Source organism: Podarcis vaucheri (assembly GCF_965113315.1).
Source record: "Podarcis vaucheri genome assembly, chromosome: 14".
In the NCBI taxonomy this organism is placed as follows: domain Eukaryota; kingdom Metazoa; phylum Chordata; class Lepidosauria; order Squamata; family Lacertidae; genus Podarcis; species Podarcis vaucheri.
This window is the reverse complement of record NC_138752.1, coordinates 54,677,488-54,693,829: the sequence shown is the minus strand read 5'-3', so window position 1 is coordinate 54,693,829 and position 16,342 is coordinate 54,677,488. Positions and strand designations below refer to the sequence as shown.

The window sequence follows — 16,342 nt, the reverse complement described above, 5'->3', positions numbered from 1 at the left end:
CCTGGTCCTGTAGTCATACACCGGGCTGTCTACTCTGTGACCTTTTATCTGGCAAGAGAGCCTGAGGCTTTGCTGCTACACTGCTCACCTCCCATTCTTCAGGGTTCCAGCAGCCCCTGGAGTGGAGGCAGGCTGCCTTGCTACAGGGTTCCACCAGGACACAGGCTCAAAATCACTTCCTGGCCCAAGCCAATTCCCAAGCATGACTTCTCCCCTTCTCTGGGTCACGTGAGCAGATATTATGCACGGATGACTGACAGCCTTGGGCTTTGTAGTTTTGTCCAAAGCAAATAACTACCCAAGACTTGTGTGATCTGTGGTTGGAGCTGCCAGGTCTCCCCCATTTGTGGTTCGACTTGAAGCCTCAAAACCGCCGCCCCTCCCATGAACTCAACCCCACAAAGAGAATGGAGTAACGGTCCAAGCCATCTTTTTTTATTTAAGAGGGGAGAACAAAGCAGGTGATCCCAGGGAGCCCCCCCCCCCTGCTAGAGGTCCTTGAAAGCAGCTTTTTCTTGTGCCACCCATTCCTCAAACTTCCTGGCCTTTGGGTTGAGCTTCAGGGTCACGGCAGGATCTCGGACTGGTCCCAGGATGTTGAAGCGGAACATGTTAGCTAACTCTTGGGCACCAGGAAAGTCCAGCTTCTCATAGGATTCAAGCGAAATCTGCAGAAAGAGCAGGAGGAACTGCATTGGTCCAACTTGCAGATGATGCTGACCTGGAAACAAACAGGGGCCTGGGAGCTTTCCGCAGCATCTGGCGCGCTCGCTGTGGCATTGAGGTACAGATAGGTGTGGCCTGTTCCTTCCAGCAAGTGCCAGCTTGGTGGTCCTCCCCACCCCCCTCCCTGGAGGGCTGCCCATGCACCTGCTTTACCTTGGCATCTCTCACAGGCTTCCCGGTGTGCTTTTCTATCAGGGCTGCGTACTCTGCCACGGTGTGCTTGCAGCTGCTCAGCCCAATGTCCTGGCCTACGTACTTCTCTGGCTCTTTCATCAGCCGAACCACAACTGGCCCGAGATCGGCCACGGCCATCCCATCTATGGGCACTTCTCCCATGGGGATGGCTACAAAAGAGAGGAGAAGAGGAGGGAGGTTTGATCGGGAGCTGAGGCCTCTCAAGGGAAGGAGAAAACAGCACAGGCAGAGCAAGTGCAGGTGACCATCAATTGCAACCCGGATGCACAAAGGGGGATGTTATTATTCTTTTAGGGAGGGGGCATATTTTTATTGAATATTATCGATGCATCCCAAACCACAAAATAGAACTTCATGAGAGAAACACCTAAAAACCAAACCAAGTCTGTCATGGGGTGTTACATTCACAAGAAGAAATTATAAAGCTGGTTATCTGGATATTTGCAGTAAGCAACGTAGACAAGTAAGGGGAAGGGACCGCTTTAAGAAATGAGAGAGCAAAAGGTGTGGCACACAGGACTTGCAAGACAGACCCACAAATCTATGACTGAAACCATCAGAAGTACAAGGGGCACCAAGAATACAAAGCTCTATAGTAAATAATAATTCAATCAGTTCCCCAAATTTATTGGGAGGCTTGTGGAAGGAGATCTGTGCTACCTATCCTGCAGGCACTTTCCTCTGCTGTGCATGTGCGTAGCCAAGGGGACACATGCCCCCCCCCCGTCGAGCAAGTAAATCAATAAGAAAACTTAACTGAAGCCTGCCCCCCCAACATGAAGCCTGCCCCTCCTAACATAAATCCTGGCTATGCCCATGCTGCTGTGTGATGCCCTGAGATTTATGGATAAAGGGCGGTATACACATTTAATATATGAAAATAAAATATGAAAGGGGGTCCAATGAACCCTTTGGAATGGGGTGAGGAGGGCAGTGGCAGACTAAGGAAAGCACCTGCCCTGCTTGAGCCCCCCCCCCGTCCTTCCCTCCTCCGCAAGAGAGGGGCACGCCAGTGGTATCAGACTCCCTGCCAATCTGGGCAGCAGGTGAGGCATCTCTTAAGGGCAGAAGGAGGGATGCTGTTACCTAGCTCATAGCTGTCTCCATCTGGGGCTTTCTGGGGTCGGAACATGGTGATGAAGTTCTCAAAGTACCAGGGCAACCGAAGGCTGGTCATGGGCACCCCGACAGCCCGAAAGTATTCCTCCACTTCGCCTTTGCCGTCAAAGTGTGGCACCTCCAGCTGCCCCTCCGTTAGCTTCTTCACATTCTCCAGGCCGCTGTAAACCACGTAGCCCAAGGCCAGTCGCTTGGCTAAGTCTGCCACGAGCTTCCCCTGGGTGCAAAACCAGACACGGAATGAGAGGCAGGAAGCACTGGTCTTCCCCAAATTTATCCCCCAAGGAAGAAGGTGGCTACCTCCCAGGCAGGGGACTGTCCTTGCCTGCGCTTCCGGCAGCAGTGAAAGAACTTTGGCAAAGGGGTGGCTTGCAGGGCTGTGGGTTGCGGAGGCCCCTGTGGGTCACTGGAGTTGCCCTTCTGCCTTCAGCAGCAGCTTAATGTACAGCTGTCGCCCCGGTGGCCTTGGGGCGAGGACTAGCTCTGGCCAACTATGGCTGGTGCAACAGCTGAGACCAGGATAGTTTAGCCACTGGAGTTTGTGTTAGTTACGTCAAGAATGGATTTCCTGCAATCCAAGCCATCTGAGGATTTCTTTGAGGCTGATCTGGAAACCGCAGTTAGTGCAGAATGCTGCAGGAGGGTTGCTGGCACGAGAGAGATCCTGTCAGCAGGTCACATCTGTCTCCAAGATCAGACTTTATCAACCTTCTGAGAAAAATACAAAACATTAAACAAAGCCACAAAGACTTTTGAACTACCCAGCCTAAAATGAACTTATAATGTCTGGTTTGAATAGATTTTTCAAATGCTTAACTCAGTCTTTTAGATAAGTTCATGAAGATACCAACAAAAGGCAAGTTCGGTGATATTCACAATACCGAGAGATGCTAGTAGAGTTGTAGATGGAGGTTAAGAAAGTTGTAGACAATGAAATTAAGCATTTGAAAAATCTATTGAAACCAGACATTATAAGTTCATTTTAGGCTGGGTAGTTTGCAAGTCTTTATGGCTTTGTTTAATGTTTTGTATTTTTCCCAGAAGGTTGATAAAAGTATGTATAATTACTGATCTGTGTATATTAATCGCCACCGTGTTGCATGCAGCACAGGTTGCATTGTTCTACCAAGATCAGACTTGGCTGCTGATTGGTTGCCAGGCTTATTATTGGCATGTGATGCTCTTAGTAGCATATCAAACTGCTGCAGATGCAGCCTCAGCAGCCAGTTCTGAAAGAGAATCCCCGCCCCCCACGTGCCTGTTGGGCACCCCTCACACTGCACTGCAGTTGCCCCGTCTTTGGGCTTAGCTCCACCTGGGCAACTTCCCGCTCTTTGCTGAGATCTTCCCAGAAATCGGTCACGAGGAAGACTCCGTACGCCCCTCGCAGGGCTTGTTCCAGGCTTTGCACGTCCGCCAGGTCTGCCTTCACCACTTCAGCGCCCTTCTTCTCCAGCTCCTGGGCAGCCTTCTGCTGCGGGTTACGGGTGACAGCACGCACCTGGAAGGTGCCATCGTCCAGCAGGGCCCTGGCCACCGAGCCTCCCTGGAGCCCTGCGGGAACGCAAGTGTCGGGGGGGGGGAGTCAGAAGCAGGTCAGCGAGAAAGGAAGGAAATATCCGATGCCGGTGACGTGAATTCTTTATTCAAGGGAATGGAATCCTCCTCGGCCCAGTGGTCTCAGCAACCCTTCCCAGCAGGTCTTGCCCCTACGGAGCAGTTGCCAGGGCTGAAGGTCCCTGCCTTCCACCCCTCCTAAGATGCTCCTCTCCCAAGCCGTCTCAAACTGCGTCTGCGTACCTCTGGCCTCTGTTCTGCTCCCCTCATTATTCTCCACGTTCTTGGGAGACCAGGAGAGAGGGGAGACTCCCTGGATTCTTCAGCTGTCTCTGCAGTCGGCAGCAGTATGGACCACAGATGCATCACAAAGAACAAGGCCCTGCCTTAGGCACGGTCAGTTCCTCAGGTCATCTAGTTGGGCACTGTCTCAACCACCCTTCCCAAACATGGTGTCCTCCAGAGGGGACGATGGCAGCAGCTGATGGGAATTGTAGTCAAGGGCATGGTGGCCTTGTGAACTTCACTCAGGTTGCCTGCAATGCCTCTGTGGATCACAGAATCAACTCTACCAGAATGGTAGAGTTGGAAGGGACCCCGAGGGTCATCTAGTCCCAGCCCCCTGGAATGCAGGAGTCGCAACTCAAGCATTTAGATGAGAGAACTGGGCCAAAACAAAGAAGATGAACTTTAACAGGGAGAAATGTAAAGTATTGCACTTGGGCAAAAAAAATGAGAGGCAAAAATACAAGATGGGTGACACCTGGCTTGAGAGCCGTACATGTGAAAAGGATCTAGGAGTCTTGGTTGACCACAAACTTGACATGAGCCAACAGTGTGACGCGGCAGCTAAAAAAGCCAATGCAATTCTGGGCTGCATCAATAGGAGTATAGCATCTAGATCAAGGGAAGTAATAGTGCCACTGTATTCTGCTCTGGTCAGACCTCACATGGAGTACTGTGTCCAGTTCTGGGCACCACAATTCAAGAAGGACACTGACAAACTGGAACGTGTCCAGAAGAGGGCAACCAAAATGGTCAAAGGCCTGGAAACGATGCCTTATGAGGAACGGCTAAGGGAGCTGGGCATGTTTAGCCTGGAGAAGAGGAGGTTAAGGGGTGATATGATAGCCATGTTCAAATATATAAAAGGATGTCACATAGAGGAGGGAGAAAGGTTGTTTTCTGCTGCTCCAGAGAAGCGGACACGGAGCAATGGATCCAAACTACAAGAAAGAAGATTCCACCTAAACATTAGGAAGAACTTCCTGACAGTAAGAGCTGTTCGACAGTGGAATTTGCTGCCAAGGAGTGTGGTGGAGTCTCCTCCTTTGGAGGTCTTTAAGCAGAGGCTTGACAACCATATGTCAGGAGTGCTCTGATGGTGTTTCCTGCTTGGCAGGGGGTTGGACTCGATGGCCCTTGGGGTCTCTTCCAACTCTAGGATTCTAAGCATCCCTGACAGGTGGCCCTCCAACCTCTGCCTATAAAAGCCTCCCAGGAAGGAGAGCCTGCCACCTTCCAATGTATGGAGACAGCCCATTCGTTACACTAAATGCTCGTGTTCATTTTAACTGCGTTGCTGCTTTTATTTCTCACGCTGCATTTCATTGCACGGTACTGTAATTTGAAGGAATTAAAAATAATACAGTTAAAATCAACGCAGCATCTAGAACAGTGTGTTAAAGTTGCTACAGCAGGCAGCGGAATGTCATTAAATGAGGAACCACACTACGCTAGGGGGCAGCAAGTTTGGGAGGGCTGACTTCTCTTGACTGGCAGCAGCTCTTCTGGGGTTTCAGGCAGGAGAGCTGGATATGCCAGAGACTGAAGGGGGAGCAGGAGACTTTAATCTCAGGGTTACAGGTTCGAGCCCCAGGTTGGGCAAAAGATTCCTGCACTGCAGGGGGACTAGATGACTCTCGGGGTCCCTTCCAACTAAGTTCTATGATTCAATGTCCTACCACTGGGCTATACTCCCTAAAAGGGGGGGGGGGTACTGCCTAAGCACGTTTTGAAGCAGGCAAAGCAATGCACATTAAGGCCATCTAAAGCCCCCGAGGTCCACAGCCTGACATTCCCGAACTGCCCCCGGGGACGCAGATCAGCCCCTCTCCGTGCGAGATAAATCTCCCGCCTCCCCGCAGACGCGCCCATGTCCCGCCGAGATGCAAGAATGCGCAACATGTTTCCTAGTCTCCATTTTGGAAGGTTACCTACCTGTAGCTCCAAAAACCACCACCCGTTTCTTCTCTGCCATCCTCGGAGGAGCTGAGGGTTCTTTGGCTGCCTTAGAGAAAGGAAGAAAGAACTTTTGCAAAGGTCTCGAGGGAGATTGGAGATTGCTCCCGCCTTGGCACTGCTTTCCTGACTCCAGGCAGTGAAGGAAGGGAGGGTTTAGCCCTGTCACAATATAGATTGCTTAAACAGGTTTGGCTTGTGATAGATTGCAATATAGATTGCCTGAGCAGCTTTGGCTTTAGACTCCAATATAGATTGCTTAAACAGGTTTGGCTTGTGACACTGGTCAAGTAGATGAGAAGCCACAAGGAAAAGGCTTACCAAATAAGGCAAGGAAATAGGTGAGGAACTTGCTTAACGTGATTATCCCCTCAAGGTAAAATGCTTGGTTGGCGAGGGGTCTGCATAAAAGGCGGATCTACACGGATCCTCATGGATCCTCCACTTTTTAAAAAATAATTCCAACAAATGCAGTGTCAAATCACACCTAGAAGGCACGCCTACAAACTGGACTATAAAAAACGTGGATCCAACACTTTGCTGCGCTGCAGCACCATAAAAACATGGATCCGAGGCACGGATCCTCATGAATTCATATGATTTTTATATTGAAACAAAATAAAAACATCATGATACTATAGACCACATCTTAGACTGTAGGCAGAACCAAAAAAATCACGCATCCACGGTTTCGTGGTGCCGCAGTGGCGCAAAAACATGGTTAAAAAACACGGATCCTCATGAATCCTCGTGATTTTTGCACTAGATCCGCCCAAACTCACTTTCAAATTACACATCATGTCCAGGGGCACAACATCCACCACAGAAATCACGGATCCATGGCTTCCTGGCCACACCATGGCCCAAAAACGTGGTTTTCAAGAACGGATCCTCATGGATCCTCACACTTTTTGCATTGGGCCAACCCAAACTCACCGTCAAATCACACATCATTCCCAGGGGCACTGCCTGCACCACAGAAAACTCGGATCCACGCCTGCCTGGCCACGCCCTGGCCCAAAAACGTGGTTCCGAAGCACGGATCCTCATGAATCCTCATGATTTTTGCACAAGACCAGCCCAAAGTCACCATCAGATCAAACATCATGGCCAGCAGCACAGCATCCACCACAAAAATCACGGATCCACGGCTTCCTGGCCACTCCATGGCCCAAAAATGTGGTTCCGAAGCATGGATCCTCGTGGATCCTCACGCTTTTTGCACTAGATCAGCCCAAACTCACTGTCAAATCACACATCATTCCCAAGGGCACAGCCTGCACCACAGAAATCATGGATCCACGGCTTCCTGGCAAATCCATGGCCCAAAAATGTGGTTTTGAAGCACGGATCCTCATGGATCCTTATGCTTTTCGCATTGGGCCAACCCAAACTCACCATCAAATCACACATCATGTCCAGGGGCACAGCCTGCACCACAAAAAACTAGGATCCATAGCTTCCTGGTCATAACACGGCCCAAAAACGTGGTTTTGAACCACGGATCCTCATGGATCCTCATGATTTTTGCACTAGATCAGCCCAAATTCACCGTCAAAACACACATGGTCAGGGGCACAGCCTGCACCACAAAAAACTGAGATCCACGGCTTCCTGGCCACACCATGGCCCAAAAATGTGGTTTCGAAGCACGGATCCTCACGCTTTTTGCATTGGGCCAACCCAAACTCACTGTCAAATCACACGTCATAGCCAGGAGCACAGCCTGCACCATAAAAATCATGGATCCACGGCTTCCTGGCAACGCCATGGCCCAAAAACGTAGTTTTGAAGCACAGATCCTCAAGGATCCTCACTCTTTTCACATTGTGGTCCCCAAACTCACCATCAAATCACACATCATAGCCACGGGCACAGCCTGCACCACAAAAAGCATGAGTTGCACTACAAAAATCACAAAAATGCCCTTACCTGCACTGTTAATGTCACCACTGCAATATTATTATTAGAGCCGATAGGAGAATATATGGCTACCGTATTTTTCGCTCTATAGGGGAAATGTGTGTGCGCCCTATGGAGCGAATGCAGGCTCCTTGGCTTCAGCGACACGAAGCCTCCGAAGCGCAGAGGGAGCGCTCCCTCTGCGCTCCGGAGGCTACGCGTTGCTTTCGCTGAAGCCTGGAGAGAGAGAGGGGTCGGTGCACACAGACCCCTCTCGCTCTCAAGGCTTCAGGGATAGCCGCCTGAAGCCTTTGGAGCGCAGCGTAAGTTCCCGCTGATCACCGAAGGCTTATGGTAAGCCGCCTGAAGCCTGGAGAACGAGAGGGGTCGGTGCACACCGATCTCTCTTGCTCTCCAGGCTTTGCTTCGCTGGAGAGGCGCTGCACTGTTTTCCCTCTCTGCGCAGCGCCCCTTCAGTGAAGCTGGAGGAGAAATGGAAGGGGCTCCGTTTCTCATCCCACTTCGCTGAAAGGGCGCTGAGCGGAGAGGGGGAGAATTCCGCTCCCCTGTTCTCCCCCTCCTATGGTTCAGTGCGTCCTATTGTTCGGTGCGTCCTATAGAGCAAAAAATACGGTATATATTGTACCAAGATATGGTTCATCTTCAAGAACAGATCAAATACATGCCAAAGTAATAAAGAGGAGAAAAAATATGAAACTGCTTACATACTGTCAACTAATATCCAGATTCAAGAAAGACTGTATGGCAAACATTTAAATCAGTGAAAAGATAGAATTTGAGTCCATCATAACAGAGTTCTACCTTCTGGGTAAAATTTAATAAACTATTACTCAAATATGACACCAAGCCTGAACAAGCAAAACCTTATATGACAAAATGGATGCAAAAATTTTAAGAGCAGTTCACAGTAGAACAGTGAGAACAATTATGAATAAAGGAATAAAATTTACTGCAAATTAAGCCCTAAAACAAAATTAGTACAGTGGAACCTCGGGTTGCAGACATAACCCGTGACTGAGGCACTTCCGCAACCCACAGCGTTCGCATCCTGAAGCGCTACGTCTGCACAGGCACCGGTGCAATTTGGCACTTCTGCGCATATGAAAGACCCAGTTCTCTGATTGCATGTTCTGGAAGCTGGGCAATAGGGGCAGTACAGGATTCCTTTTGGTGTACCGACCTCCCCGTTGCACCAAGGATTCCCTGCCCGAGCTGCTTCAGGTCATGGCCGATGTTCTCCTGGAGATACCTAGTTTGGTTGTCCTAGGGGATTTTAACATCCATGCCAACATGACCTTACAAGGGGCTGCTTGGGACTTCATGGAAAGCATGGCCTCCATGGGGCTGTCCCTGAATAAGTTTGGCCCAACTCATAGTCACGGACATGCCTTAGACCTAGTGTTCACCTCTAGTGACGTGGGTGATATGACACTAGGTAAAAGTGAAACCAAAGAAGTGCCATGGTCAGATCACTTCCTGGTGCAACTGGACTTCTCTGTGACCCTTCTCCTCTGCAGGGAGGTGGGACCAATGCGGATGGTCCGCCCCTGCCACTTAATGAATCCAAATGGTTTCCAGAGAGTGGTAGGGCATGCTTTATCCCATGTTGATGGCCTTTCAGCTGATTCCCTGGTGGCCCGCTGGAATGTGGAGTTGACCAGGGCTATCGACTGTCTGGCTCCGAAGCGCCCTCTCCGACTGCATGGAGCCCGGACAGCCCCGTGGTTTTCTTTGGAGCTGCGGGTGAGGAAACAATAGCTGAGACGGCTAGAGCGCCAGTGGCAGAAAACTCATTCCGAATCTGACCGGACGCGGGTTAGAGCTCAATGTCGAGCCTACCAAGTGGCGATAGCGACGGCGAAGAAGACTTTCTTCACCGCCTCTATTTCATCTGCAGAAGATAGTAGCAGGAGACTCTTTCAGGTGGTTTGCAATTTAACGGAACCACCTTTACCACCGGGGCCTTGTAAAGACCCCAAGACCTCCTGCAACGATATTTCAAATTTTTATGCAGATAAAGTTGCTCATATTCGGAAGGAGGTAGACACCACCGTGGGAGCAGGGTCAGGGCGAGAGAGTGCTAGAGCCCTGTCTGGTCAAGTTGCATGGAATCAGTTTATCCGTTACCCCCGAGAATGTGGACAGGCTGCTTGGATGCGTGAAACCAACCACCTGTCTCCTTGATCCTTGCCCATCCTGGCTTATAAAAGCTAGCCGGGAAGGGCTGGGTGATGGGCTCTGCGGGGTGGTGAATGCTTCCCTCTGTGAGGGAACATTCCCAGACCAGCTGAAAGAGGGGGTCATTAAACCGCTTCTTAAAAAAAATCTTTAGACCCTGCCAGTATGGCCAACTATCGCCCAGTCTCAAATCTTCCATTCTTGGGCAAGGTGATTGAGTGGGTGGTTGCTGAACAACTCCAGGCATGCCTAGAGGATGGAGACCATTTGGATCCCTTCCAATTGGGATTCAGGTCTCATCATGGGACTGAAACTGCCTTGGTTGCGACAATCGATCATAACGTCCTTCTGGACCGTCTAGAGGAGCTGGGAGCTGAGGGCACTGTTATACAGTGGGTCCCCTCCTTCCTCCTGGGCTGTGTCCAGAAAGTGGTGGGGGGGGGATGAGTGTTCAGACTTACTTGTGGGGTGCCTCGGGGTTCCGTCCTCCCCTCCATGCTTTTTAATATCTACATGAAGCTGCTGGGAGAGATCATCAGGGGGTTTGGGCTTGGTGTCCATCAATATGCGGATGATACCCAGCTCTACCTCTCTTTCAACTCAGAACCAGTGAAGGCGGTGAAGGTCCTGTGTGAGTGCTTGGAGGCGGTTGGAGGATGGATGGCAGCTAGTGGATTGAGGTTGAATCCTGACAAGATGGAAGTTCTGTTCTTGGGGGACAGGGGGTGGGCTGGTGTGGAGGACTCCCTGGTCCTGAATAGGGTAACTGTTCCCCTGAAGGACCAGGTGCGCAGCCTGGGAGTCATTTTGGACTCACAGCTGTCCATGGGTGCACAGGTCAATTCTGTATCCAGGGCAGCTGTCTACCAGCTCCATCTGGTACGCAGGCTGAGACCCTACCTGCCTGGAGACTGCCTCACTAGAGTGGTGCATGCTCTTCGTTATCTTCCGCTTGGACTACTGCAATGTGCTCTACGTGGGGCTACCTTTGAAGGTGACCCAGAAACTACAACTAATCCAGAACGCAGCAGCTAGTCCGGTGACTGGGAGTGGCCACCAAGACCATATAACACATGTCCTGAAAGACTTACATTGGCTCCCAGTACATTTCTGAGCACAATTCAAAGTGTTGGTGCTGACCTTTAAAGCCCTAAACAGCCTCGATGCTGAAGGAGCCTCGATATACCTGAAGGAGTGTCTCCACGCCCATCGTTCAGCCCAGACACTGATGTCCAGCACCAAGGGCCTTCTGGCGGTTCCCTCCCTGTGAGAAGCAAAGTGACAAGGAACCAGGCAGAGGGCCTTCTTGGTAGTGGCACCCGCCCTGTGGAATGTCCTCCCATTAGATGTCAAAGAGATAAACAACTACCTGACATTTAGAAGACATCTGACGGCAGCCCTGTTTAGGGACGTGTGTGACTTTTTAATGTATTTTTATTTCATTTTTTGGGAAGCCACCCAGAGTGGCTGGGGAAACCCAGCCAGATAGGCAGGGTACAAATATACTACTACTACTAGTAGTAGTAGTAGTAGTAGTAGTAATAGTAGTAGTAGTACTTTGTAGGATTTGATAATCTTTATAGGTCTTTTAAGTTTCTAATCTATCTATCTATCTATCCCCTCCCCCTTTTCCCTTTCTGTACTTCCCTATCATTATAAAATTGAATATATATATATTTTTAAAACTTACGGCTCCACAGTTTTCTGGGTCGCCCCATATTCATTACCCAACCACCTATGCTGCTCATGGCCAGATCACTTTGGGGCACTGCCATGCTGTAAAAAGATTCTCATGAAGCACAGATCCCCATGGATCCTTAGGTTTTTTTATGTTTGGTCACCCTGAAATCACTATCAAATCACACATGATGTATATGACCACAGAACGAACCACAAAAACCACAGAGCACAGCCAAGGAACAAACACTATATTAAATACTTTAATCCTCATGGATCGGCATGATTGTTAAATGGACTCCACCAAATTATATTGTAAGATCACACCAATGTCCATGGAATGACCGAAATACAAACGCTATCTGAAATGGTTCTGCATTAGCAAGAACATTGAAATAAAATGACATTCATATTCATAGCTTCCACTGTGAAGAACTGCACCTGGAAATTTTTGACACTGCTAAATCCCAAGAATGTCCAAGACAGAGATTGTGATGATCTTCCCTGTGAATGTAAATTATCAAACCAACTAGATGGAGACCACCAAAGTAACCATGAAAAACAATCACCTGTCTTGCGTCAATTCAGCTACAAATGGTTTTGGGACAAAAGTTGGTTGCTTTGCAGGGGTAGTAATTATAAATGGAGGTTTAACTGCAAGTTTTTTTGAGAACAGATTTTGTCAGTGCAAACTTTGAAATAGGGGGTTTCCAACGTGGTGCCCATGGGAATCATGTTGCCTGCTGACAGCTTTCCTGGAGTCCACCACGTGTTTTTAGAAAAAGAACAGGATTAGTGGTGAATTGTGCCCAGCATGGCTTCAGATTGTTCATAGTACATTTGGTTGGCTGCAGGGGCATACGAAGGGGCAGCGGGGTGGTGGTGCCCTGGGGGTGCCATGCTGGGGGGAGGGTGACAGTAAGGTCGCTGTACTGGCTGCCGCTCTTGCGGCAACTGTACAGGCAGCCCCTCTCGCAGCGACCGTATGGGCCATACGGGCAGCTGCTCTCGCGGCGACTGTACAGGCTGCTGCTTGCGTAGCGTCCGTACACGCAGCCTCTCTCACGGCGGCCGTACAGGCTGTATGGGCAGCTGCTCTCCTGGCGACCATACGGGCAGCCATGCATGCACAGTCCGTACAGGACATCATCCAGGACTTGTTACCATATTATAGCTGCCACAAAATCTATCGGCATGCCACCAGAACCAGGGAGGCCTTGCCAGTTGCAGCTCACACAGTTGAAGTGAAATAAAAGAGTAGATCGGGAAGAAAGTTCCCCAGACTGCAGGAAAAGATAACAGTAGCTCCAGCATCTGATTCAGTGCAGGCTGCTGAGGGGTTTGACTCCTTAAGATCACCAACTGACTATGAGACACCTGGAAAGCACTCAGCCTCAGATGACCTCCACTCCAAAAGGTGGGAAAGAGGATTTGACAGTGACCAATATTGATTATTTTGATAGCAGCCCCATATTCTCAACACAAAGTGAGAAGTGTTTGGACAAATCACTGATTTGTACATCAGTTCCCCCATGGCACAACTGTACCTTCCCCGCACTCAGTCTACAAACCATGGGACTTGGGTTCAGTTGGCAACATCTGTGTGTATGACTATGACATAAACACACTGAAAGGATCAAACTGGATAAATGATCGCATAATAGATGCCTTTATTGCCTCCAGGGTGATCATGGCCAAAGAGCTAGGTCACAATTTTCCCACTTACCGTACTTGCCACTTCATGCAGATATGTCAAAGATTGCCAGTGCAAGCTCTGAAGAACTGTTTGAGATTTGGAGTGCTAAAGAAAGATGTTTTGATTATTCCAGTAAATGACAGAGAAGTCCACTGGATACTGATAGTAATCATTTTTAAAAGGAAGACCATGCTCTATCTAGATTCCAAACATGGATTGAACCACTCTGTGATTGATGCAATAACATCCTTCCTAGCATGTCTGTATGAGATGGATTCAAAATATCCCTATAGTTTTGCGGCTGATCATTTTTTGCACCAACTGATATACCCAGGCAAGGTACCGTAATTCCAGTGACTACGGTCCTTTCACATGTACCATTGCCCATCTGATTGCTTCTGCTGCCCAATTACAGTTCATACAAAAGGATATGGCTGCCATTAGACCCTGGATTGCAAAAGAAATAATACAGTACTGTGGGAAAACCTATTTTGAAGGACAAGACAAATATTTTCAAGTGGAAATTGATGCTGTTCCTCCCAAGAAGAGACAATCTTGAACGAGAGTTACATTACTGTGTCTCGAACATGCCTAGAGGGATGGAAGGATACACTAACCTATTGCTCAGATATTTTACCTTCCTTGTTTGAAGCCTGCTGGTCACTATGTTTCTTGAAGGAAGGGTGCAGGAGGCCCAGTGGTGACCTAACTATGGTTTACTGTGAAGGAAACTGCAAGGACTGGTACCACTGGGAGTCTTAGTCGACCATAAGCTGAATATGAGTCAACAGTGTGATGTGGCAGCTAAGAATGCCAATGCAATTCTGAGCTGCATCAATAGGAGTATAGTGTCTAGATCAAGTGAAGGAATGCTACCACACTATTCTGGTTGGTTGGTCAGACCACACCTGAAATACTGTGTCCAGTTGAAGAAGGATATTGTCAAGTTGGAGCATGTCCAGAGGAGGGTGACCAAAATGTAAAAGGTCTGGAATCCAAGCCCTATGAGGAGAGAGTTAGGGAGCTGGATTTGTTTAATCTAGAGAAGAGAAGATTAAGGAGTGACATGATAGCCATGTTTAAATATTTGAAGGGATGTCATGTTGAAGAGAGAGCAAGCTTGTTTTCTGCTGTTCTAGAGACTAGGATGCAGAATAATCGATTCAAACTATGGGAAAAGAGATTCCACCTGGGCGCGGTAATCCAGTCAGGGAAAAAGGGAGGCATACTATGTTTAGGGCACCGTTTCCAGCCCCTTCCCCTTTTCGGGGTGAGCATAGTGGATCCTAAAAAGGGCTGCTCAGTCATGGATACAGCTGCTGAGCTGCTCAACGGCCTCATTCCTTGAGTCAGAACGACTGACCGCCCATGTGTCAGTTCGTGACTAGGGGCTTCACATTCCTGCCACAGTAGCCATTTAGTGATGCCATGGGGCGAGGGTTTGGGGAGGTTGGGTTTGGTTTTTGGAAGACGCCTGTGCGTGAATTTGTTTTATGTGTGTAGATCAGTGCACGCTGACCAACGCACAGTCTTCGCAGTAGGGCTCTGTTCTGATGGCATGAGTAGTCACGACAAACTGGTGGATCCTATCTGCTGCAGCCTTCATCCGCCTTCAGAGCCGTTGTAACACACTGCTTGTTATCACCCGCCTGTTCTGCCGTTGAGGACTTCTTGGGTCATTCTTTGTCTAACTCCTTCCCTGTTATGTACTAAGCTTGGTATGGCCAGGAACCCGTGGATCCGAGTTTTTTGTGGTGCAAGCTTGTCCCATGACATGAAGTGTGATTTGACAGTGATTTAGGGGTGGCCCAGTGCAAAAAGTGTGAGGATCCGTGCTTCAAAACTGCATTTTTGGGCTACGGTGTCGCCAGGAAGCCATGGATCTGTGATTTTTGTGGTGCAGGTTGTGCCCCTGGCCATGATGTGTGATTTGATGGTGAGTTTGGGCTGATCTAGTGCAAAAGGCATGAGAATCCATGAGGATCCGTGCTTCAAAACCACGTTTTTGGACCATGGTGTTGCCAGGAAGCCGTGGATCTCAGTTTTTTGTGGTGCAGGCTGTGCCCCTGGCCATGATGTGTGATTTGACGGTGAATTTGGGCTGGTCTTGTGCAAAAATCAACAGGATCCATGAGGATCCATGCTTCGGAACCACGTTTTTGGGCCACGGTATGGCCAGGAAGCCGTGGATCTGTGATTTTTGTGGTGGATTCTGTGCCCCTGGCCATGATGTTTGATCTGATGGTGACTTTGGGCTGGTCTTGTGCAAAAATCATGAGGATCCATGAGGATCCGTGTTTTTTAACCATGTTTTTGCGCCCCTGCGGCCCCACGAAATAGTGGATGCGTGATTTTTTTGATGCTGTCTACAGAGTAAGACATGGTCTACAGTATCATGGTGGTTTTATTTAATTTGAATTAAAAAATCATATGAATTCACGAGGATCCGTCTAGATCCGCCTTTTACCTTTTTCCCTTCTTTGGTGCTCTTTTGCTCTTCTCGGTCCTGGGCAAGCGGGCAAATGAACCCCCCCTAAACTAAGGCTTCATTAGGACTTGGAGGGGGACCCCCAAAGGTCATCCAGCCCAACCCCGCTGCAATGCAGGAATTGCAACGGAAGGATCACAGATCGGATGCCCGTTTCACTCTGGCTGAGCCACCAGTTAGTCCCTGGAACGGACTGGAGACCCCACTTGGCACAATTTGGAATGACGGGGGCTGGGATTTCTTCATCCCCTGGTCAATACACGTGTTAAGGGTAACGCCCTGAATGCACATGGCTAAAGACTCACGACTCTTGGTGATCACGATAATCCGCAGGAAAAAGGCGTCCTGGCGCGAGGGAGCCTCGTGAGCAGCGCGTGACTCCGAAAGGCACGGCGATGTCGTCATGCAGTCCAGCCCGCGGGAGGGAAAGGAGGGGAAAGGAACTCTGCACATGCTCGGAGGCACTCTCTCCCCCGCAGGGGCTTCACTGCAGCAGCGGCATGGCTGTGTTACTTTTTTATTTTATTTTACTGGCTTTGTGG

The 16,342-nt window shown here is 49.3% G+C and overlaps 2 protein-coding genes across 5 annotated transcripts in view; one reads left to right on the top strand and one right to left on the bottom strand.

Annotated features, from left to right (window-relative positions):
- Window positions 1-413: 413 nt before the first annotated feature.
- NMRAL1 (NmrA like redox sensor 1) lies at window positions 414-16,230 on the bottom strand. Of its 4 annotated transcripts, none has more exons than XM_082199876.1 (6): window positions 16,106-16,230; window positions 5,818-5,887; window positions 3,356-3,594; window positions 2,008-2,257; window positions 880-1,070; window positions 414-668 (listed from the first exon to the last, which is right to left on the bottom strand). In XM_082199876.1, the coding sequence occupies exons 2-6, from the start codon at window positions 5,855-5,857 to the stop codon at window positions 489-491; spliced, it is 900 nt and encodes a 299-aa protein (XP_082056002.1). In that variant the 5' UTR covers window positions 5,858-5,887; window positions 16,106-16,230; the 3' UTR covers window positions 414-488. The 4 variants fall into 4 exon arrangements, with proteins under 4 accessions (XP_082056002.1, XP_082056003.1, XP_082056004.1 ...); XM_082199877.1 differs by having other exon boundaries at window positions 16,090-16,214; XM_082199878.1 differs by having other exon boundaries at window positions 5,818-5,883; window positions 16,090-16,204.
- Window positions 16,196-16,342, top strand: part of MGRN1 (mahogunin ring finger 1) — a gene marked incomplete at its 5' end in the record, with an annotated part of 82,230 nt that continues 82,083 nt past the window's right edge. Inside the window, one exon of the mRNA XM_082199763.1 lies at window positions 16,196-16,308. Coding sequence (XP_082055889.1) covers window positions 16,196-16,308 — 113 coding nt within the window. The remainder of the gene's footprint in view (window positions 16,309-16,342) is intronic.

Excerpts from the sequence above, each read along its gene's own strand:
- NMRAL1 (XM_082199876.1), bottom strand. The coding sequence starts at position 5,857 with ATGGCAGAGAAGAAACGGGTGGTGGTTTTTGGAGCTACAG. Across the intron at positions 3,595-5,817 it reads GGTGGTTTTTGGAGCTACAG|GGCTCCAGGGAGGCTCGGTG; the intron begins GTAGGTAACCTT and ends GCGTTCCCGCAG. Across the intron at positions 1,071-2,007 it reads TGGAGACAGCTATGAGCTAG|CCATCCCCATGGGAGAAGTG; the intron begins GTAACAGCATCC and ends TCTCTTTTGTAG.